Here is a 23467-nt window from a genome sequence, read left to right as displayed (position 1 = left end):
AGACGCGGTTAACGTGTTCGAAAAGCATAAATTAGTAATTCTCGATCGGTTATAGGTATCTATACTATTTTCCACGTGATATTATTTTCGATTTTTTTTTTTTTTTTTTTGTTTCGATTTAATGAGGCCTTTGGATTTTGTTGTTTGTGAATTGATATGAGAAAGATTACGTGTTTATTTTTAAATGATTTCTCATGTCGATAATTAATCTCGAGTTTGGTCACCCTTCTAATGTAACTTGTCAACTACGTTGTGGTTTTTTCGCTCGTAATTCTTCGATGGTCGAATATACGTAGAATTATTGATGGCTTTACTGATACAGTTTGGTGTACGAACTGCATTTCTTTGGTAAATTCGTTCTCGAGTTGTAAATGAAACGAGTTGATTTTTCGATAATAGATTTTATTCTATCAAAAAAAAAAAAATTAAAGAAACAATCAAATGAAACGTGTGATGCATGTCTGCTTACGATTTCGTAGTATGTATTAGGTAGGTTGATTGTACAAAGGTGGATCTTGAAATGGGTGTCAAGATTTTTTAACGAATTAAATTTTGAAAAATTCAAATCTTTTTTGGCCAAATTTTCTGTTTTTTTGCTCTCAAATTTTCCTCAAATCCACGCTTGTTTTGTAGCTTATCAAATCAAGAATGGTATAAAAATTTGTATTCATATACTAAGTAGGTCGGTACAGGTATTTGGTAGTAGGTATTAGAGGTACATTCCATTTATACTTATTATAACGTAAAATGCTTTCATAATTATAATACCTTCATTCTGCAGCAGATAAAAGTACATGCACGTTATAATATTATTATAAAAAATTTATTATGTATGAAAATGTGTACGTTATGCACATGAAAACCTATACTACTACCTATCTAGTGTATACACTTAAGTAGATAGCCGCAAGTATTCGCTACAGGAATCAAATTATACGCGTTTTAATAACCGTTCATTAAATAGAAATCCCGTGTGCATATACTTAGTTGAAAACTAAAAAGCAATCAAATTTGCGCACAGATATATTGTAAACTCACCAATGGTGGCCTGGGCAATAAAAATTTAATGCAACAAATTTTCATACGCAAGTATACGTATAATTAGGTACTAATTGGGTGGGTGAATTTACCCTGTCATCGAATAATTGGTCAAAATTTAAGACTTTGTTTCACAAAGTAGCGAATATATATTTTCCATAACACTCTCGTCGTATATTTTTCCACGAAAATCAGACGATAATTGGAGGAAAATTTCAAAGTATACGGGTAAAAATAAAGATCGTTTCGAAATTCGCATGTTTTTCAATTATAAACAAAGTGAACGAAAATAAAAATGGCGGACGTGTCAAAAGAAGACGAATTTTTTATTATCAAGTACATACAAAAAAATAACATTATTTACGCGTACAGAAGAAGATAACACTAAAATTTAAGTAATAAAACGTGTTAAAAATACTTAATTCATCGTCGACTAGAAAAGAAATAGGTAGGTAAAAAAATACTTAGCAGCGTCTAAAGAGTTTCAAAGGTTGGTTTTACGACCAGCGTAGGTTAAATTTTGCGAAAACGTTTTCCTTTTGTAGAAAATGTCTCAAAATACGAAAAAAAAAAGTTTATCTAAAGGTATAAAATTACAAAACAAAATTAAAATAATAGTTTCTTTCTGCGTTGTAAAAAATTCTAAAAATATTTTAATGCGAGTAAAGTTTTTCCAAACTGGGATTTTCACATCACTTTTTCGGCAGTTTGGTCGATTTTTATGAAAATTCGAGTCATTTATGCCCAGGATATCTGCTAAAATCTCAACTTTGAACTTATTCGTCGATTTTTGACAATTTTTATGATATTTTTTCAATTTTAAAATGTCTCGCTTGATTTCATATGTATTTTTCCCAATTCTCATGAAATTTCTATAGGAACAGCTCATTTCGATGCAATTTCAAATCTTTTTTGAAAGATTTTGTAATTCTTCTACCCTTAGGAACTTCAAAATTTCGCTTTTAAATCCTAGCTAATGTTTATGGAACTGTCCTAGGCTGTGAAAAATTTGCAAATGGCTCTACGATGATGAAAATCGGTTCGAAAAATGACTATAAATTTCACAATAACTGAGTACATTTGTCTACGCTTTTTTTAAAAGCCTTTAGACGTCACTGCGGTGATCAACATTCGCAATTTAATTCGCGATTAATTCTCTTACACGCTTTAAAAGGAAGAACAATAAAATTATTTACGTATTTATTAGCTCTGTATATATCCAACGAAGCACTCGGAAGAGCTCATTTGAGGGGGGGGGGGGGTTCGAATTATTTGATAGAAATAATTTATGAAAATTGCCACCTACTCTTCTCCTCTCTCCCAATCTCCAAAAAAATCCTTCACTTTTTCACTTCATTTATTAAATTCAGAATCTAAGTAATACCCAAAGAGCTTTTAAAAAGTTTGACGCGAGCATTCTGACTTTTTTCAAAGTTTCTTTCTACTTTTAAAATTAGTTTTAAGAAATTTTGAGAGGATGGGAAGATTGTAATACAATTGTTTCAACTTGACAAGATGATCAAAACAGATTCTTCACCGTTGCGTTCTCATTTTTGAATTCTAATGAATGATGTGAAATTTTGAAGTTTAGTGAAAAAAAAACTTGAGAAAGAATGTAATTTTCAAGTAATTTTAAATCTGGACTGGATTGGTCAAATTGGTTCAAAACTGAGTGGGTATAATTTCAACGTTGCTTGAAAAAGTTGAAATCTGATCAAATTGAAGCACATAGAAAGCTGATGCATGAATTTGAATATGCACCTCACAAACCAATCAATGAGAACGAATTTGAATCGCTCTGGAGCCTCTAACGAGTTTTTGAATTCACAGTTTTGGAAAAATGTCTCTATAGAGCACCTAAATAAAATTTTAGAAGCCCTAAAAATTTAAAATAAATGTACCTATCTCTATCTATTCGTGACCCCTTCCATCGATTTAGAAACCATTTTCCAAAATTTGTTCCCATCGATACACACAGATTCAAATTCATTTTACTTTTACGCTTGACTTTTGAAAAAAAAAAGGTGATTTTCAATCCAAACGAACTTAAATACAGTTTAGAAAATTTTGCCTAAATTGCGATCGAAGCAAATGGGAAGGAATAGTCTCAAATATAGTCTGTTTGTCTTTAAATTTTCATATTTTTTTCCGCAAAGTTCTTGAATTTTTGAAATATTTGTACCAAATTTTCCTACAAAGTGGCTGCCTTTACTAGTTCTGCATAAAACAATCCCTCATCCTTGTGCCCTTCCGAGTGTGGATACACAAACGTACATCATATTAGATTTCTATTCCTCGAGACGTGAAACTGTCTTCACGAGATGTTCAAAGCTATACTCACAATGCACACTAATGCTAATGCAAGAATCATTTTTACTCGCAATATAAGTCGCGTACTCTTGCGAGGAAAACAAAATACACCAGAACGAAAGCGTCGCGTTCATAGTTTATCGAAAGCTTTAGCATTGGTTAAAAGTTCTCTGGTGAGTCTCCACACTTGTCTGGCTGCATTCTCCAGCGCACTTGGAGCTTTGCCTTTGAACAAGTCTAAATGAGGCAGAAAGTAATGCGGGCATCGGCGACACTGCAGACACGAGATTAGCTGTAAGAATATACCGTTGATTCTGTCGCCCAAGCACGATTCGTCCCATTCGACATCCTGGGGGTGTTTTTCGCATTCGTACAGAACCAGCGTCTTCATATGGTAATTGGTGACCGGATTTCCGGGTAGTTCGAGGTGACGATCGCGAAGAGTTTTCAAAATACTCAAACATTTGCGACGACAGCCGCCAAAAAGCAGCCTACTCTCGACTTCGGTGAAGGACATGACCCAGGCGTCGCCCTCCATAGCGGATTGTTTACCCTGCATGGCGACGCTCTCCTTGGAGAGTAGATCGAAGCCTTCGGTTTTCACTTCGGCTACCAGATTTGGATGAGGCCAAGGTATATGAGGTATGGGCCAATGGGCCGAAGATCTTGGCCAAACGCCGGCGCATTTGAAAGACGGAGTAATCTGGACGACGTATCGGTCGCGGATTTTCAGCTTCACCTCGCTGGTATCGGGGATGATTTTCACGCTGTCGCGATACACGCATTTGTCGCAAGCTTGAGCTACCAGAGTTTGGAAACGGGATCGGATTTTGCGAGCTGATAGGTATCCGGAAGCGGTGATGAACTCGACCCAGAGCGACATGCTGCGTTTGCGGCCATCGCTCAGCTTGAGCACAGCGCAGCCGGGGATCGTGCCGTCGTCCACGAAGTTGAATACTCCCATTTGGTTGAGATAGAGCACGATTTCGAATTCGGTTGACGTGATCACGTCCAAGCCCTCGTAGCGGCCGTTGCATTCGGATAACGACGAGATGAAGCGTGGCTCTTGGGCCTCGACCTCGCGCAGAACCTCTTGCACTACTTTGCACACTTCGCGGATCGCTTTCGTGATGGCCAGCTTACGACTTTGGACTCGATCGCCGAAGAATTTGTTCAGCTGGTACATCATCTTGGATTGGTTGACGGATAGCGGATCCGTTGGCACCAACATGGCGTCCGATGCTGGTCTCTTTCGCGATTTACTCGTGCGGGCTCATAGAATGCGGAACGTAACCGATTGTTGTCGACCAATGAATTTCACTCCGAAGACACGAACGCACTTTTTTGTTTTTGACTTTAATGATCAACTCGACTGACGACACCAGGAAAGCGACAGCGACAATTTCGGAAACCGCGACCACATCGTAAGCTTCACAATTTTCGCGTTTACACCGCGTCCACGACGTTACACTTTGGTTAATTAAATTATTCGTAAACTACGAGTATATGGATCTGTGGTGCGGTGCGGTGAAAATCGAACCAACCACGAAAATACAGCGTAAAAATACCACCGCAGGTTCGAGTATCACTATTCGCGCCTTAATGAATTGTACTCGTACTCGTGCTCGTATATAGCTAATGTGCTACGAAAGTATAATCGTGCATCGTCGGTATCGTTGGTATACCTCTGTATGGTACATAAAATCGTACATTTACGTATACAGGTGACGCGCACCGCCAAATACTTGTAAGAAGGGGTCGCGATCAACGTCCGAGGCGGTCATATAACCGCCTCTTTGCTACACAGCCTTCCAATAAGCGGTCGAGCTTGCGACGCGCTTGCTCCGTTCGCTTTTATCGTCCAAGTCGACGATGCGGAACTGTGTAAAAGCGTAAAGTATACCCGCGATCTTCACCTCATCCGTGGTTAACGGCGGAAAATGCTGAAAATACGAGGAAAAACATCGATACCGATGCCGACGCCGACTCCGACTCCGACTCCGACGCCGGCTATCGGTGATATGCTTCTAGTCGTCGCCGCCGTTGTAAACATGCCTAAAATGTACTGATCGATACCTTTACTTTACCTACCTACATCGGAGTGGTAGTGTTGTTAGTAATACATATCTACTTTAGGTATCCAGTATCTGTAGCTATCTACACCATCTTTCGTACATGAGGTCTATAGCTATCTGGTATCTTCATCTACCGAGCAAGATACTCGATACAATGGGTTATAATCTGAGATCACCGATCATTCGTAGTCTGAAAATGGTCAAAAATTGTCGAGATTTTTGGAAAATTGCGATAAACTTGGCAGCAACCGCTTGAACAATCGTTTGAAGTTGATAAAGTGTCTCAAAAATGCTGGAAAAATCATAACGTGAAGCGAAAAAAATGATTTGCGAGCGTTAGTTGTGGCTTCCATCATGATAGTCTTGAATTACAAATTACTGCCAAAAATCGAATCACCCTTGGCTCAATCATGGATGCGCAAGTTAATCTGTAGCTGTTTTAGAAATAGCCATACTTGAAATTCTTGGTGAAGACTGATTTTTTTTTGCTGGAAGCTTCGAAACATCTGGAATTCATCAGAAATAGATTTACCGGGCACGTATTTCCTAGAAACCGAAATTCCTGTTTTTCAACTCAATTATCTACGTATATTTCGAAAATTTTAATCAAATTCTTACTGAAAATCATTTTATTTTTCAAACATTTTGACGCAGTTTCCTCTTTCAAAGAATCTTTCAAATCCATCGATCCAAAGAGGAGAGAGTTGGAGTGTTTATCTCGTGGTTGCGTTACTAAAAGTGACTCTTGGTAATTTTTCAAAAACCCCTGTCAAAATTTCAAGTGCTAAAGTGCGTTTTTCGATTTTTGGTGAATTTTTGAAAATACAATTCAGGCCAAAAATGAGGGGAAAAATCAAAATTTTACCAAATTGACCAAGAAAGCTGAAATTTGGGATATACCCTATTTTCGACATGCCAAATCGATTGGAATCGGTTTCAACCAGTTTTGAGCAGTTCTGGAGCCTCCAGCAGATTTCTGAAGACTACTTCAGGTGTGTTCAAGTCATTTTAGTGCCTCCAGCGACATTATTGAAAATTACTGGAACCTCCAGTACGTTTTTGAAACTTGAAATTTCCCCAAAATTTCATCAAACTGAGATGGAGAGTCGAAATTCATTCTACAAACTAATTTCAATACACTACGAAGTTGACTACTGGTGGATTTCAAGTCGTTTTGAAGCCTCCAGCGACTTTTTGAAAGGTTGTATGGCGCTTTTTTGGAAAATTAAAATTTCCTAAAAGTAGCTGGTAGCTTCAAAACCATTTGAAACCTCCATGTAGTCTGCGAAGTAAATTTCAGCTTGCCAACTCCATTAGATAAATTAATGTTGGGGAAATTTCAAGTTTCAAAAATCTACTGGAGGCTCTAGGAATTTTCAAAAACTCGCTGGAGGCTCCAAAACGATTTGAAATTCACCCGCAGTACTTCGTAGCGTATTGAAATTAGTTTTTAGAATAAATTTTAGCTTTACAACTCCAATTTGATGGAATTTTGTGGGAATTTCGAGTTTCAAAAATCTGCTAGAGGCTCCAGAACTGGTCAAAACGGGTTGAAACCGTTTCCAATCGATTTGGCATGTCGAAAATAGGGTATATTCCAAATTTCAGCTTCCTTAGTCAATTTGGTAAAATTTTGATTTTTTCCCTCATTTTTGGCCTAAATTGGATTTTCAAAAATTCACCAAAAATCGAAAAACGCACCTTAGCACTTGAAATTTTGATAGATGATGAATTTTTGCATGATCTTTTGATTTACCTTTGTAAAATTTGAAAAATTTCGTGCAAGTCCTATGTTGAAACGCAAAATCTGCGATGTCGGCTAACCTGTCAATCAAAATTGCCGCCATTTTGTAAGTATGGACAACTTTTTTTTGGGCAAGTTTGCTTTAAAATGTTCCTTAGGATGTCCCCTTTAAGAAAAAAGTTGTCCCGGTGGCTCGGGAGGGGGGATCAATTACTCCTATTGTCATATGCCGGACTAAAAGTGATAGTCTCATGCTTTTCGACAATAACGGAGCAAAAATACCTTTTCGACAATTCTTTTCATTTTATTTTATTTTTTTAATTGACAGAGATTATCGCATTTTTCAAAAAATTGCTGGAAAGCTCTGCCTTTGGCTAAAATTGTCCAAAAGTCTCCCTTTCTGCCAAACACTGCAGAAAGTCTCGGCTTTTATTCAAGTTGGCAAAAAGTCTCATTTTCTCCTAAAATAAATAGTTGAAAATTGCCGCTTTTTTGAAAAAAGTTGGGAGAAGTCTCACTTTTTTCCCCTAAAATTATGAAAAATTCTCACTTTTCGACAAAAAATGCAAAAAATACTTTTTTGCCTATTTTTTTTATTTTTCAAGAAGAATTGGCAAAAATTATTGCATCTTACCAAAATTGCAACTTGACTTCATTATGGCTAAAAATTACTAGAAAGCTTTTCTTTTTGCTAGAATTGTCAAAGTCACCCTTTCTGCCAAACGTAGCAAAAAAAATTCCCTAAAGTATATTTTTTTTCCAAAAAACTTTTTGCTCGAAATTGCCAAAAATTCTCAGCTTTTTACCAAAAAATGCGAATAAGTAAGTTTCACTTTTTTGCCATAAAGTTGTGAAATAATCTCACTTTCTGACAATAATTGCCAAAAAAATTGTCGAAGTAGAAGAGCATTTTTCGATTTTTGGAGAATTTTTAAAAATGAAATTTGGATCAAAAATTAGAAAAAAAAATTAAAAGTTTTAGCTAACCAAAATTTTACGTGTACGTACCCTATATTTTTGACCCTCTAAATCAATTGGAAATGATTTTGAACCGTTTTGAGCTGTTCTGGAGCCTCCAGCGAATTTCTGAAAGTTGAAATTTCCACTAAATTTTAGATTACCCGTCGAAGTTGGAGAGCTGAAATTTAATTATGTCCTTTATAGGTATCCTAATTTCAACATTCCGAAAAAAGGTGTCATAAAAACTATCCGCATTGGCTTCAGCATAATATGTATAATAAGCATGATTGGTGGACTCAACTGGAGATGGTTTTAGACCGTTTTGAAGCATCCAACAAAAAAAAATTTAATTCCAATTTGTTAAAGAATTTTATAAAATCTGCAAAAATTAACTTTATATAGGATCCATACATGATATTAATGACCCACTTGACCAATTTTAGACAAATTTTTCAAATTGATTTCTGACAGGTCAGAACTGTAGGTATATTTTTTAAATGTTCAATAATGAAGTGGCTGGAGAAATGTATAATTCCGAACGAGCAGAAACTGATTTTGAAATAATGGTGTGTAATTAGCAGGGCAACTGGGTGAATATTTTTATGCGCTAAAAACTGTCGAATATGCAAGAAAAATGAATACTTATGCACTTGCTCTAGTAATGAGTAAATTTTTTACACATTTCAAAGTTAATTTGAACAGTGTTTCTTCCACATTTTGAAAATTTGGAGTAGGTATGGCTGATTCTCCGAAACATCTTGAAACCACCTTCAATCGACTCAACGTGTTGAAATGTTAGCTTTTCAACTTCTTCATCGAGTATAAAATTTTATGAGAATTTCAACTTTCAAAAATCCGCTGGAGGCTTAAAAATTTCTCAAAACGGTCTGAAATGATTTTCAATCGATTTGAAGGGGTCAATAACAGGGTTTATGCCAAAATTGAGCTTTCTAGGTCAATTTGGTGAAATTTTGATTTTCCCATTTCTGGCACACGATTTTCGAAAATTCGCAAAAAATCGAAAAACGTAAAGCACTTTGTGCTTATAAAATTCTTGCTGATGATGTATTTGAGGTTTTTGTGTAGAGGAAGGTGGGTGGAGGGAGGGGTAGTGTAGGCTGAAAATTTGTCGAGTGATGTGGGGGTAAAATATCAATTTTGCCAATTATGAAATTTTTATTTTCTTTTTTTAGTTTTTGGAGGAAATCGCACTTAATATCATGAAACTCATCAGTAATTGAGAGTCCACACCCCTCGTCTCCTCGATAAAAGAGGGGTTTTCCTATGGAATGACGTTATGTAAATCCTATAAGCAAAGGGATCTAACGTGAATTTCTTGTCAACCCCATCCCTCCCTTTTTAATTACGTCACCAGGCCTGACGTAATGTACCTACCTACCGGTTATACCTACATTATTATCATAAAAAAATGGTGAAAATTACGCGTGAAAAAAGTGTTAAGCACGACGGGGGGAGGGAGGGTGGAGGCGAAGTGAGGCATATTATTTGTATAAGCCGGTCGCGGCAGACATTAGTAATACGTACCTACACAGGTATAGGTAATAGGTATATCTATATACTATATAGTATGAGTAGATGAAACGGTTCGCTAACTACGAGTATAATAGGCGGTACGTTTGCCATTGCTGTTGTGTTATTATATTTAGTTACAACTCCATTACACGCACAATAGCCGTATAATAGGTACAATAAGTAACAAAAACCAGCTTTTATAATCCTCCATCTCCATAGTACGTATTATAGGTACTACAAATACAAATACACAATATACAATACACTATAAGGTAAAGGTACCTATATAGGCATAGGCGGCAGCGTACGCCGCGCCGAGCCGCCGAATAGCTAGGTTAGAGCTGTGCTATCTGATTCGATCTAACCCGTGTGCCCTTTCATGTAAAATGTACTTCTTTTACGCCAACTGCCTCTCTATTATTGTCCCGCAGTTGTACTACATTTATGTACTTCTATGCTTTTCTCATCCTATATGTGAGTCTGTGTCGGGTACCTTAATCCCCTTTTAATACCCGTTCTCAACTCCATGCAACAATATTCCACTCGAAACTTATACCTTATCTGTATCTTAATCCGACTATTATTTCGATAAATCTATCTATACCTACTATTACTACACACTCGTCAGATTGATTTTTTTTCCAATTTTTTTATTCTTACACCTGCATTTTGGGGTCTTTATACTTGATTACTTACTCCAAGTAAGCTTCATTGTATATCTTCTTATTCTATTTCTCCTCCATCCTTGTATTAAATTCAAGTTCCTTCCGGAGACTACCTCTACTCGTTCTCTGAGATCTTCAAACACTTCCAAAAAATCAGGACGTGAGCGAGTACTAAAAAATAAAAAATCGAAAATGAAAATCATGAATCACAATTGTAATTCTAATTAAGAAAAAGAAAGATTTCTTTCTTCCAATATCTGTCTGAAAATTTGGCCAAAATGATTGAAACAATTTACGAGTCAAAATTTCAGGAAATGATCGTGAATTCAATGAAAAATGACACGTGCAGAGATTTTTTAATTAGACTGACCTTACGAGAATAATTAACGGTGGCGAGATGTGGTAGTGCGACCGGCGACCCACCTCGATGAAATGTCGATTCGGGTCGCGCCGCGCCGATGACAAGTAATTCATACAAAATAACAATAAGCAAAAACACCAAGAGGGGAATCTCGAGTGTCGTGTTCTATCTCGACTATTACTAAACACGAGGAGTGCAACTGCGGCTGTGTAGTGTGGGCTGCTGCCGAAGATACGATAATCATCGTCGATCGTGGCGTGTTTGCTCGACAAAGGGCTAAGATAATAGCCCGCAGGGGTTAAACCATCAAAAAGTGTAATCAACGTTCGACAAAAACAAACTCGGTTGCTCGTAGCGTCTACCTATCGACACCCTGCAAGCTGGCGCTCGTTTAAATATCATTTAAAACGCGTGACGATTATCAAATTTTTCGTATTAAATTACTATTACGAGTGAGCTCGATATCGAGTTTTCTTTCATGGTTACCCTATGGAATTATGGATGGTCTTATGTCTTTGTAGGGCAAGTTCTGTAACCTGCGCATTTCATCTGAACTGGGGAATGGTCGAATGTGGACTTCACAATAGGCGGATTGGACCTCGAAATACCCCACCCGCCAAAATTTCAGGTGCTGAAATTCATTCGAATTTGGGCCGAAAGTGGGAAAAAATTGAAATTTTACCAAATTGGCCCAGTAATCTGAAAATTAGTTTGTATCCCATTTTCGACACCCCGAGTCCGTTGGTGATGGTTTCGAACCGTTCTGAATCCTTCAACAGATCTTCATTTTTTTTTTTTCAAAAATAACGACTGGAGAAAATTTTGGATTCGAACCAACACGAAAAGGTTTTGAAAATAGGTATACATTATGCCTTAATTGATCGAATGGGTCAAAAATAGGGTAAATTCCAGATTACTGCAGGCGCTGAGGTTCATTTTCACCCCACTTGCAGCGTTTTATCGAACACTAGAAAATCCGAAAATCCATTGGAGGCTCCATCAGTATGGTTCGAATTCATGACCAATTGACTCGGGAGGTCGGAAATAGGGCACAAACCGAATTTCAGCTTTTTAGTCCGGCATATGACAGTAGGAGTAATACATATTGCACCCCCCTCCGCCGATCCTCCGGGACAACTTTTTTCTTGAAGGGGACATCCTAAGGAACATTTTAAAGCAAACTTGCCCAAAAAAATGGGCCATACTTACAAAATGGCGGCCATTTTGATTGACAGGCCAGCCGAAATTGCAAATTTTGCGTTTCAACATAGGACTTGCACGAAATTTTTCAAACCTTACAAAAGTAAATCGAAACATCATGCAAAAATTTATCACCTGTCAAAATTTCAATTGCTAAAGTGCGTTTTTCGATTTTTGGTGAATTTTTGAAAATCCAATTTAGGCCAAAAATGAGAGAAACAATCAAAATTTTACCAAATTGACCAAGAAAGTGTTGAGAAATATTTGGTTTTTGGTTATTATTTTGTGTAAAATATGCGTTTATCGTGAGTAGAAATTATCGGCCACCAAAAGTGGTTAAATATTCAACCTTACGATCATTTTTGATCGTCATTCAAGCGGTTATTCGTTTGTTGACCGTTCTATTGTCAATATATTTGTAAATAAACTTGTTAAAAGGTTCGTTAACCTTTGAGTTATTATTTTCGTAAATGTCTTCAAGTTTCAATTCGCGATTTCAAAGTTGAATTTCCCAACATGGTACACAGAGCGGTGGTTTTCTGATTTTCGGACGACACCTGTAGTTTATTTCGACGAAGAAGACGTTGGTATTTTTGGTTTGGTTCGACGACGTGTGTTGTTGGCTTTTGTAGCTTCGACGTTTTAGGTGTATTCTTTCGACGACAAGTTTTTGAGTCGAGTAAATACGGTTTTATCGTATCTCAGGTCCGGTAAGGTAGTGAATAACGACAACGACGACGACGAATTTGTAACGTTGTAAAAAGAGTGAATTCGGTTTGCGACAATGATTTTTTTAACGATTTTGGTGACAGCGACATACTACATAGCAAACGCGAATTTGGTAAAACGATAGAAACGATTTCTTTGGTTAACGTGCGATATTTTGAAACGATCCAACGAATTTTTCAAATGGTGAAATCGGCGAGAATTGTAACGATTGTGGTAACAACGATAAACGACGCAACGCCAACGACGAGTAATTTGGCGACGACAACATAGTAAAAACGACCAAGTAAAACAAAATAATGCTGGTTGACGACGACGATTTTGAGTAACGCGGCAACGGCAAAAAGTACTCGTATATTTTGGTTCACTGGGATGGTAAAAGTTTTTGTTTCAAGTCAACGTATGTACTTGTAGATTTTTTTTAAAAAAACGCGTTTGTAACAACGAATTTTGCGAGGTAACTAATAGTTCTGGTGAATAGTGGTAAATATTTACAAATCAAACGACGAATGAGGTAACGGTTCATTTTTCTTGGGAGGTAATTAGGTGAATTTTTCAGTGACGAAAAGTTAGGAAATATGGTGAGCGATAGTTTTCAGAGGAATAGTGTAGGTTCACATTCACGTAGTTCATTTTCTGGTCAGTTTAGATGCTACCGATGCAACGGCTTTGGCCGTATTGGTAGAAATTGTCGTTTTTATGGGAACAAGGTAAATACAAGGAATTTTGGTTCTGGTTCTTATAATAGTAGAGATAGTAATAATTGTACACCCTCATTTACGGCATTTAAGAATTCAAATTGTCATTGGACAAATGGGTCAATTGGAAGGTTTTCTCATGATGTAAATCCAAATTTAAGATTAGCGTCGAACGGTAAAAATAGTGGGGAAAAATTTGGTACAACTTTGTTTAACATACGCCTCGGTGATACAATTCCCAGAATTTCTGATTCTTCTGCGGTAAAAATTTCAAAGGATGATTACGTGACTTTTATAATTGATTTCGGTATATCAAATCACTTGGTGAACATCCCCGGCATTCTAATAAACGAGAAATGCGTACCAGGTAACGATAAAAATAATCGGGTAGTTGGACAAGGTTGTAAATCAATCGGTGAATTATGGGTAGAGAACGAAAATGGTGTTGCTTACAGTATGAAAAATGTTGATTTTGTATCAGATTCAACCCAAAACTTACTGTCTGTCTCAGCATTTCTTGCTTTAGGAAACAAGTTAATTCTTGACGAGAATCCGCGTATTGTTGATCGAAATTTGAATGCAACTAACGTAAATACTGATAGAAATGGTCGATTTGTTGTGAGATTTAAATTGATTAAAAATTCAGAAACGTATGATGACGAGGTTATTAAACCCCTTGTTGATCCTAGTTTAAATCAGTTGATGGAAAACGTTCTGGTAAAGGAAAACTCTGTTAAAAGCTCCATTGAAGAGGGGGTATTTTCTGATGTTGTCAATGTAGCTTTCCCAGTTAGAGAAAAAGAAACGTTAGAATGTGAGAATTTTGTCAAAAAGAGTGAAAGAAGTAGTGACACAAAAGACGAGTTGAAAATAAATTTGGTTTTGGATGGCAGTGTAAAAACGTCTGATATTACATTGATCATTGGTGGTATGATTTCGATGATAATTCTTTTCGTGGCATTGTTTTTGCTACTAATTTTTACGATTTTGAATTGGAGTATTTCTCGAATCATTTCGCTTCTGGTTACTTTTGCATTATTTGATGCAAATAAAATTTTGAAAAATATGAAAATGGTTTTTGGTCATCTTGGTAATTCATTTGAGTTGTACGATGTGGAGTTTATCTTCAATACGTCTTTGAAAAGTAATCTTAAAAGTTCGAAGGATAGTGGTTACATTGAAGTGAAGAATGATAAAAAGGTTTATAATTGTATAAATGATGGTGTGGTAGAAAGGGACCAGTGGTATTTTATGTCAAGGGACATTTTGCGTTGCATTTTTGCATATGTTTTCTTGATCGTCAAGTTATTAAATTATCCGAAACAATTCGTGAAAAATATTTTAATTTCATTATCGAATGATTATGTTATGAATTTAAATTATTTAGTTAGTTCAAAACGATGTTCTGTAGATCCTAGTGTTCTGTATTTTTTAAACAACGATGTAGATAACTTTCAAAAATGTACTTTTAAGAACTCACAAGCAACAAATATTTGGACAAAATCAACTTCTGGTTTCTTCTTCAATAGACTATTTATACTTATTTACAATTCATTCAAGATGATTTTACGTTTAATTTAGTTCTATTTTTTTAAAAATAATTGTGTGTTAAACTTTGTTTTCTTTGTTTATGTGTACTTACCTTTATCATTTTTTGGTTTATTTATTGACGGTTTAGAAGTTAATTTTGAGGGGGTGTGTTATGATTTTGGTTAATATTATTTTGTTAATTTGTTTTCAAAAAGTTGTTGTGGCACTGCATCCGATGTGCATCCGCCACCGTTATGTTTTTCCATTTATATTCGGCTGTCGTGTGTCTCAAAATTTATATTTTTTTGGTTAGAATAATATTTACGAGAAAGGTCATTCGTGTATTGACTATGATTCGATAAATATGTCGCGATTTACGATGTAAATAATTTGTTGAACTTCATTTGAAAAGTTCAAACTTTTCAAATATTTTTCTTTATTTTTATTGAAAGTAAAATAGTTGTTTGTTACTTTTCTCGAGTTTATGAATTTTCCAACAGAAAGCTGAAATTTGGGATATACCCTATTTTCGACATGCAAAATCGATTGGAAACGGTTTCAACCCGTTTTGAGCAGTTCTAGAGCCTCCAGCAGATTTTTGAAACTCCAACTTCCCACAAAATTCCATCTAATTGGAGTTGTAAAGCTGAAATTTATTCTAAAAACTAATTGCAATACGCTACGAAGTACTGAAGGTAAATTTCAAGTCGTTTTAGAGCCTTCAGCAGCTTTTTGAAAATTCCTGAAGCCTCCAGCAGATTTTTGAAATTTTAAATTTTCACAAAGTTTCATCAAGTGGAGATGGAAAGCTAAAATTTACTCTACACTCCAATTTTAACACCCTCTGAAGATGACTTCAGGTGGATTTCAAGTCTTTTGGAGCCTTCAGCGACTTTTTGAAAGGTTGTATGGCGTTTTTTTGGAAAATTAAAATTTCCTAATAATAGCTGGAAGCTTCAAAACGATTTGAAACCACCATGTAGTCTGCGAAGTAAATTTAAAAGTTCGCCAACTCCATTTGATAAATTAATGTTGCGGGAATTTCGAGTTTCAAAAATCTACTGGAGGCTCCAGTAATTTTCAAAAAAGCCGCTGGAGGATCTAAAATGACTTGAACCCACCTGAAGTCATCTTCAGAGGGTGTTAAAATTTGAGTGTAGAATAAATTTTAGCTTTCCATCTCCACTTGATGAAACTTTGTGAAAATTTAAAATTTCAAAAATCTGCTGGAGGCTTCAGGAATTTTCAAAAAGTTGCTGGAGGCTCCAAAACGACTTGAAATTTACCTTCAGTACTTCGTAGCGTATTGCAATTAGTTTTTAGAATAAATTTCAGCTTTACAACTCCAGTTAGATGGAACTTTGTGGGAATTTCGAGTTTCAAAAATCTGCTGAAGGCTCCAGAACTGCTCAAAACGGGTTGAAATCGTTTCCAATCCATTTGGCATTTCGAAAGTAGGGTATATCCCAAATTTCAGCTTTCTTGGTCAATTTGGTAAAATTTTGATTTTTCCCCTCATTTTGGCCTAAATTGGATTTTCAAAAATTCACCAAAAATCGAAAAACACACTTTAGCGCTTGAAATTTTGACAGGTGATAAATTTTTGCATGATCTTTCGATCTACCTTTGTAAGGTTTGAATAATATCGTGCAAATCCTATGTTGAAACGCAAAATCTGCAATTTCGGCTGACCTGTCAATCAAAATGGCCGCCATTTTGTCAGTAAGGCCCACTTTTTTTTGGACAAGTTTGCTTTAAAATGTTCCTTAGGATGTCCCCTTCAAGAAAAAAGTTGTCCTGGTGGATCGGCGGCGGGGGGGGAGTGCAATACTCTTATTGTCATATGCCGGACTATTTTAGACCAATTTGGTAAAAGAGCCTTTCAGGGTAAGATAATGAAATCAGCAATTTCTCCAATTTTGACGAAACTCACTTTTGATGTAAAACCATTCCAATTTTTTTTTTAGCTGAACCCCCCTCCGCACCCCAACCCGAGAAATGCGTCCGTACGTGTTCAAAATTCAATATTCTCATTCTTCGGAGGGGGTGGTCCAAAAATTTTGAAACTTTCTTAGAAACTAGCCACCACGTAGGTGCGAATGTGGAATTTAAAAAAAGTTCATATTGTAGGGAGGGGGTGGGTTAAGCGGCTGAAAATTTCAAAAAATCGTAGAAAAAAACCAGGAGGGGCCCTTTAGGAAATTTTATCAGAAATTTAGTTACACCCAACATTTATACATATTTTTTGTGGAGCTCAAAAATCGGTGCAACATGCTCAAAAAAATCAAAATCTTGCAAAATCCGTGCTTTTTCGTCATTTTTTGTCATGTTTGGACTTTCAAGGTGAAAATTTTTGGAAAAAATGAAATTTCAAGAAAAGTAGATACCTACGTAAATAGACACGAAAATGACAATCCCCCCCATTTTTCAAAATTTTGTTTTCATAGTTGTTTTTGGCGTCATTTTCATATAATTCATGTGTCTCTAATTTGAGATTTTCCAAATGAGGATTTTGCCTTTTTTCTCAAAAATACCTCAAAAATGAAAGAATTAAGGGGAAAATGAAATTTGACTGAGTAAAGAAGCCTTTTTAGCAATTTTGTTAATAACAAGACTTTTGTTAGGTAAATTTGGAAAGAAATAAAGAGAACGTTTTAGGCAGGCAAGGCAAAAATCATTGTTTTTTGAACTCTTTTGGCAAAGAAGTAAAAATTTTTGATTAATTTTGATAAAAATTACGACCATTTGACTATTTTATCAAAAAATTACTTCCTGAGAATTTTGATGAAAAAACATTGCAATTTTTAGTCAACTCGCCAAACATTTACTTTCTCTGACAATTTTGATAAAAAAACGGGAATTTTGTACAGTTTTGGTAAAAATTGACCCCTAACCCCTTTGATAATTTTCACTACAAAATGGACACTGGGAAAATTTTGCAGAAAAAAAATCAGAACCTTATCGGCAAGTTTGGCAAAAAAAATAGGACTTTTGGAACAAAAATAATAAATTGTGGACTTACAACTTTCGAGAGCTGTAGCGTGCCTCCGCAACTTTTGGAGGGTGGGAGGTGGAAAATGCTAACTTTGCAAATTAAGGTAAGTACATCATTGACAAAATGACGAACCGAATTCATCCAGCTGCGACTAAAGGTGAGACGAAGTGAAGGAGATCGTTCCTTAATTAGTTACTTAGGTGTATTTAAGGCAATCTCTTTTTAATTGATTTGTAATCTGTTCAACGCTCGTCTCGCGTTGTCTTCCAAAATTCACCTGTTGTTTCAAGTACCAAATGCCAAATTACGAGTACCTACAAATTTTTTAAAGCAAACTCGTTTTTATCGTATATAGGTAGCTTCGGGTGTGGAAAGACTGACTTTGTAGGCCAATGCAATATAGTACGGAATACATAAATATAAATAATTAGCGAATAACGAACAAATATTCGATCGAGGTTATAAATTATATCATGTGGGTGGCATTTAATTAATGTCTACGATAATTGAATTAATGTAACTGCTTATATGAGCAGCAGTACGAGTACATACATGCCTTGCCTACCTTTCGAGTACACCTCTTGAAGCCGGATTAAACGATTATCTGTAAATGGCGATTGTTGCAGGGTCCCAGTCCCACCCATAATATATTGTATCTATTCGTTTGTATCGATCTATTAGCAATACAGCACACTGTACACTCGCAAATTAGTTCACACTCACAGTATGCACTATGCAATATGCAACCGTGCGTTATACGCACGATTATTCCTTTCTTTGCCTCATACGAGTGTAGAGTGTACCTTTGCCCTTTACCCATGTTTACCTGTGTTCGTCGTATCCCTATATCTTTACCTACCTTGTACCGGCGTGTAATGTGAGAATTTCGCACGTGCTGTTGTCATTAACATTAGTACAGCATCATTCGTATACTCCGAGAATATATGTACACAAGCGTGGTATTTGATTCATTACGAGCAGACGTGCACGAAGCGACGCATAATTCATTATTCGCCATCATCCGAATAAAGCCCTAGTGCCTCTTTTGCGAGGGTCCATCTTTCTTAGAAGTGTTTACCTACATATAATTCTACGTCGGTGGTCGGTTATCAAAAAATACAGATCACTGTTGCAAAAAACTGTTAAAAAGTTATGAAAAAGGGGCAGATCTTTATTGAATCTTCGATGTAAGTTTTATCATTTGAAAACGCTATTCGGGAGCCTACTTTCGTCGTGAGTGAGAAAAAATTCATTTTCAACCAATTTCTCTGGTGGAAAAAAATGGTGGTCGAATAAAAGTTTATTTTTAGAAATAATCGAAAAAATGTACTTTTTCTCGCTCATGTCGAAGCTGTCTCAAACGTGGTCCATTCTATGGAAAACCTAGAAAATCAACAAAGTTTGGTTTCGCCCTTCAGGAAACATAAAAAACATGCCGGATTTGTTTGCAATTTCCCTCCAAAATTGGAGAATTTTGAGAATAAAATCATCAAAAATCTGGAAATTATCCAGAAATATTTGAAGAACATGCTCTAAAACTTTTTTCAAAAACACCGAGGACCCGAATAATTCAAAAATTTTTCCTAAAATTTTGCGTCCTTGCTTCGGGAAAAACAGGTTTGCATTTTTTCAAATCCTAAAAATTTGAGGGTGAAGGATCGAAAAGAGGTTTAGAAATTTAATTTTTGTAAGTTTTAAAAAATTGTTTAATTTTTAATTTTTATTTTTTTGATTGTTTTCAATTTTTTCAATCATGATTCAATTCAAATCACGATTGGAATCAAGAATGTCGTGATTTGAATCATTTTTTGAACTTCATTCATAATCCTCGATTCGAATCATTTCTTCGTTCGTAATTCAAAAAAATAATGATGAGCCATGATTTCCGTTCACAAATCACTTTTTTTAAATAAACGACGTGATCTAATTCTAATTTTTCACTCGCCTTTAATGAAATTTCATCAATTTTGGGAAATTTTAACTTTCAGTAGGTAATTTTTGTGGCCATTTTACAATTTTCTTCAGTTTTGCTTACAAGGGAACCTCTTGAGGCGTCCGCCTCCGATTTGAGCAGGACCGCGATTTTTGGAACGAGCATGTTCTAAAACCCCCAAATACAAATTTTCAGCTTCCCAAGTTCATTTTTCGATTTTTGGCGAATTTTTGAAAATCCAAAATTGGCTGTTTTGGTGATTTATGCTTTTTTTTTAAAAAAAAGTACGTACTTGATCAGAAAAAATGTTCAAAATAAGTCTTAAAACTGATATTAACCCCCCAAATCCAAATTTCGCCATTTCCAGCCATTCTGGAGCTTCCAGCGCAATTTTTCAATTTCTCCAGAATTTTCAATTTGCTCCAGAAGGCGTGAATATGAAGTTGGGCAGCTAAAAATCGAATTGTGTGTTATACTCGAGCTGTTTAACGAATTTATCCACATTTGAGCAGATTCTGGAGCGGACACCTCAAGAGTGGTTTTTTGACCAGCTTTTTTTCAAAATAAAAATATCCAAAAACCAAAAATTCCTCGTTTGTGAGAAAATTTTTGAAATTTGCGCGAATCGCTGTATTTTGAACACAAACAAACCCCCTTAGGCCGAGTTCCGCCATTTCCAGCCATTCTGGAGCCTCCAGTGCGATTTTTCAATTTCTTCAGAATTTTCAATTTGATCCAGAAGGCGTAAATATGAAGTTGGGCAGCTAAAAATCGAATTGTGTGTTATACTCGACCTGTTTAACGAATTTATCCACATTTGAGCCGATTCTGGAGCGGACACTTCAAGAGTGGTTTTTTGACCAGCTTTTTTTCAAAATAAAAATATTCAAAAATTAAAGGGAGGCCCAAGAAAGGCTGGAAATGGCGAAATTCGATCTCGTGTGGTTAATTAATGACGAAATACAGCGATTCGCGCAAATTTCGAATATTTTTTCGCATACGAGAAATTTTTGATTTTTGAATATTTTTATTTTGAAAAATATCTGGTCAAAAAACCACTCTTGAGGTGTCCGCTCCAGAATCGACTCAAATGTGGATAAATTCGTTAAACAGGTCGAGTATAACACACAACTCGATTTTTAGCTGCCCAACTTCATATTCACGCCTTCTGGAGCAAATTGAAAATTCTGGAGAAATTGAAAAATAGCTCTGGAGGCTCCAAAATGGCTGGAAATGGCGAAATTTGGATTTGGGGGGTTAATATCAGTTTTTGGACTTATTTTGAACATTTTTACTGAGCAAGTACGTACCTTTTTTTTAAAAAAAAAGCATAAATCACCAAAATAGTCAATTTTGGATTTTCAAAAATTCGCCAAAAATCGAAAAATGAACTTGGGCAGCTGAAAATTTGGATTTGGGGGTTTTAGAACATGCTCTTTCCAAAAATCGCGGTTCCGTTCAAACCGGAGGCGGACACCTCAAGAGGTTCCCTTGTTAGATGATCAATTTTCCATCATTTTCAGCATTTTGACAAATTTTAAAGCGTTCTTGGGAAATAATTTACTCAATGCAGATATTTTATCGAATTTCAATTGTTTCCAAGTTCCTTATATTTTCATGACATTTTAACAGATTTTCAAGCACCTGCAAAATTTATCATAATTTTCAGTACCTACATGAAAAGTCAGTTTTTGACAAATTTTATAGTGCTTTCTGCAGTTTCGACGATCTTGCTCGAAATTTTGCGAATAATTGCTCAATTTTTGTAAAGTTCGAGACATTTTATCAAATTTTGGCAGGTTTTAGATTTTTTTTGTAAATTTTACTGAAATTAACTTCAAAGTAGTTTGTTTGCAAATTTTAAGTTTATAAGAGTGAATTTTCGCGTATTTTCATAATCTTATTCAATTTTGATAATATTTGATCAATTTTTCGTAATTTTTAACATTTTTTCTCATATTTGAGTTGTTCAATTTTCGCAATTTTTTTTAGATATTAATTTTCAGTCTGTTCCAACTATTTTTACGATCTTTCAACAAATTTTTGAAAAATTTTCACTAAATTCCTGGATATACTTTTTGTATTTTGGTGATAATTTTTGGTAACTTTCAATAATCTTAAGACAAAAATGCTGCTGAATTAACTGATAATATGTAATTGTTCGTCCCTCATGATTTCTTGGAATTCTCCTTATTTCGTACCTATGTGATACATAAGTATTCGTGAGGTTTCAAGTTGAGTTATTTTTTCTGAAATAAAAACACCCTATTTTTGAAAAATTTGGGCTCAGCATGAAAAATAGTTCTCAACACTCGGGTCGCAAGATGGGTCTCCACTCTCCAACTATATTATTGGCAGGTGGGATCTCATTAGGATGAATGATTTAATGATTTCTAAAATTAAGTAGAAAATCCCAATCCCATTTTTCGGAGTTTTTTTTTTCAAAAATTTGTGGTTTTGAAAATACTAATTTCTTCGCGAGTCGTTCAAACATTCGACTAGACTACTGAAAATTTTCTTTGTGAGTTACTTTATGGAGGCATGTACTCCGGTAAATGAAAAAAAAATGAGCAAAATGAGCTACTGAATACGACTTTATGTTTCCTGCACACCATGAGTTTTGCAATTTCCATTCCGAGTGATGATTTGTTTTCGTGAAATGATTGAAATATTTTTTCTTTCCGAGAAGTCTTCAGATTGAAATTTTTTGCTCCATATCCTCGATTCAAAGCAGTAGGTAGGTACGTAATTAGTGAAAAAATGAAAAATACGTACGGATTGACTAGTTTTTTCAACGGATAGCTATTAATTAGGTTAACTCGATTAAAACGCAAATCAGAATCATCAACTGGTTCGATAATTTATGCGCGATTAAAATGCTAATAAGAGTTTTTAATTAATAAAAACTTAATCTCTTCGCTGTAGGTATTTCCTGGTTTGCATTGCCTTCTGTCTGCAGATTGCAGATGTAAATTTCGCGAACTCGAAAACGATTTTTTTTTCGCGCAAAAAGGATTTGAATATGTTTGAGTTGGCGGCGGCGGCGCTTTATGGGATTTACGATGAAATCACCCCTATATGTATAGCCTACCTATGCTTCGATTTCAACTAATCTTCCGAGCTTACCTACGTGATGTTATAATTAGATTATGTTGCAAACGTCAATCGACGATGATGCTGACAGTCGACATTTCAGCATCCAACATAGGTACATACATACATTACATACATTTTACTCGTGACGCATTGATTTTGTTTGATGTGGGCAAATACCTACGATTCAACAAGACGATGTTGCATGTAATATGTACAATTGTACAAGTGCTTTAATGAGTGGTGAGTGGTGAGGTGGGTTATCTCTTCAGGAACTAAGACATATGTACTCGCAGAAAGATTATAACTCGGTGGAGGTCTCTACCTATAGGTTTACTTATGCATTTGCATATACGACATGTTAATTTTCAGACGAATAATTTTTATCGCCTCTCGCGAACTCGCCATGATTATGCTCGTATCTAGCAGCCCGTGAAGAATGCATTTTACCCCTTCGTCCAATGCACACATACATACATAAGTACGAGTATATGAGTTAGCTTTATTATGCACGTAGAAATTATCTACGTGATGATGGCGCCTGTGCCTGAGCCAGTGTGTCTGTGTATGTGTGAAAATAGAAGTATTTAAGGTAGAGATATACCT

At 35.7% G+C, this 23467-nt stretch overlaps 2 protein-coding genes across 13 annotated transcripts in view; one reads left to right on the top strand and one right to left on the bottom strand.

Moving 5' to 3' along the window:
• rg (rugose) overlaps positions 1–23467 on the top strand; it is a 179152-nt gene that overhangs the window by 122936 nt on the left and 32749 nt on the right. The window lies entirely within an intron of this gene.
• Positions 1344–5060, bottom strand: LOC135838087 (protein mab-21-like). Its single transcript, XM_065353641.1, has one exon. It carries the CDS (start codon positions 4577–4579, stop codon positions 3479–3481), a length of 1101 nt encoding a protein of 366 aa, XP_065209713.1. The 5' UTR covers positions 4580–5060; the 3' UTR covers positions 1344–3478.

Source organism: Planococcus citri, chromosome 2 (assembly GCF_950023065.1).
Source record: "Planococcus citri chromosome 2, ihPlaCitr1.1, whole genome shotgun sequence".
Lineage (NCBI taxonomy): Eukaryota > Metazoa > Arthropoda > Insecta > Hemiptera > Pseudococcidae > Planococcus > Planococcus citri.
This window is presented reverse-complemented; position numbering and strand designations above follow the sequence as displayed.

Coding starts and splice junctions, on each gene's coding strand:
- LOC135838087 (XM_065353641.1), bottom strand. CDS start 4,579: ATGTTGGTGCCAACGGATCCGCTATCCGTCAACCAATCCAAGATGATG.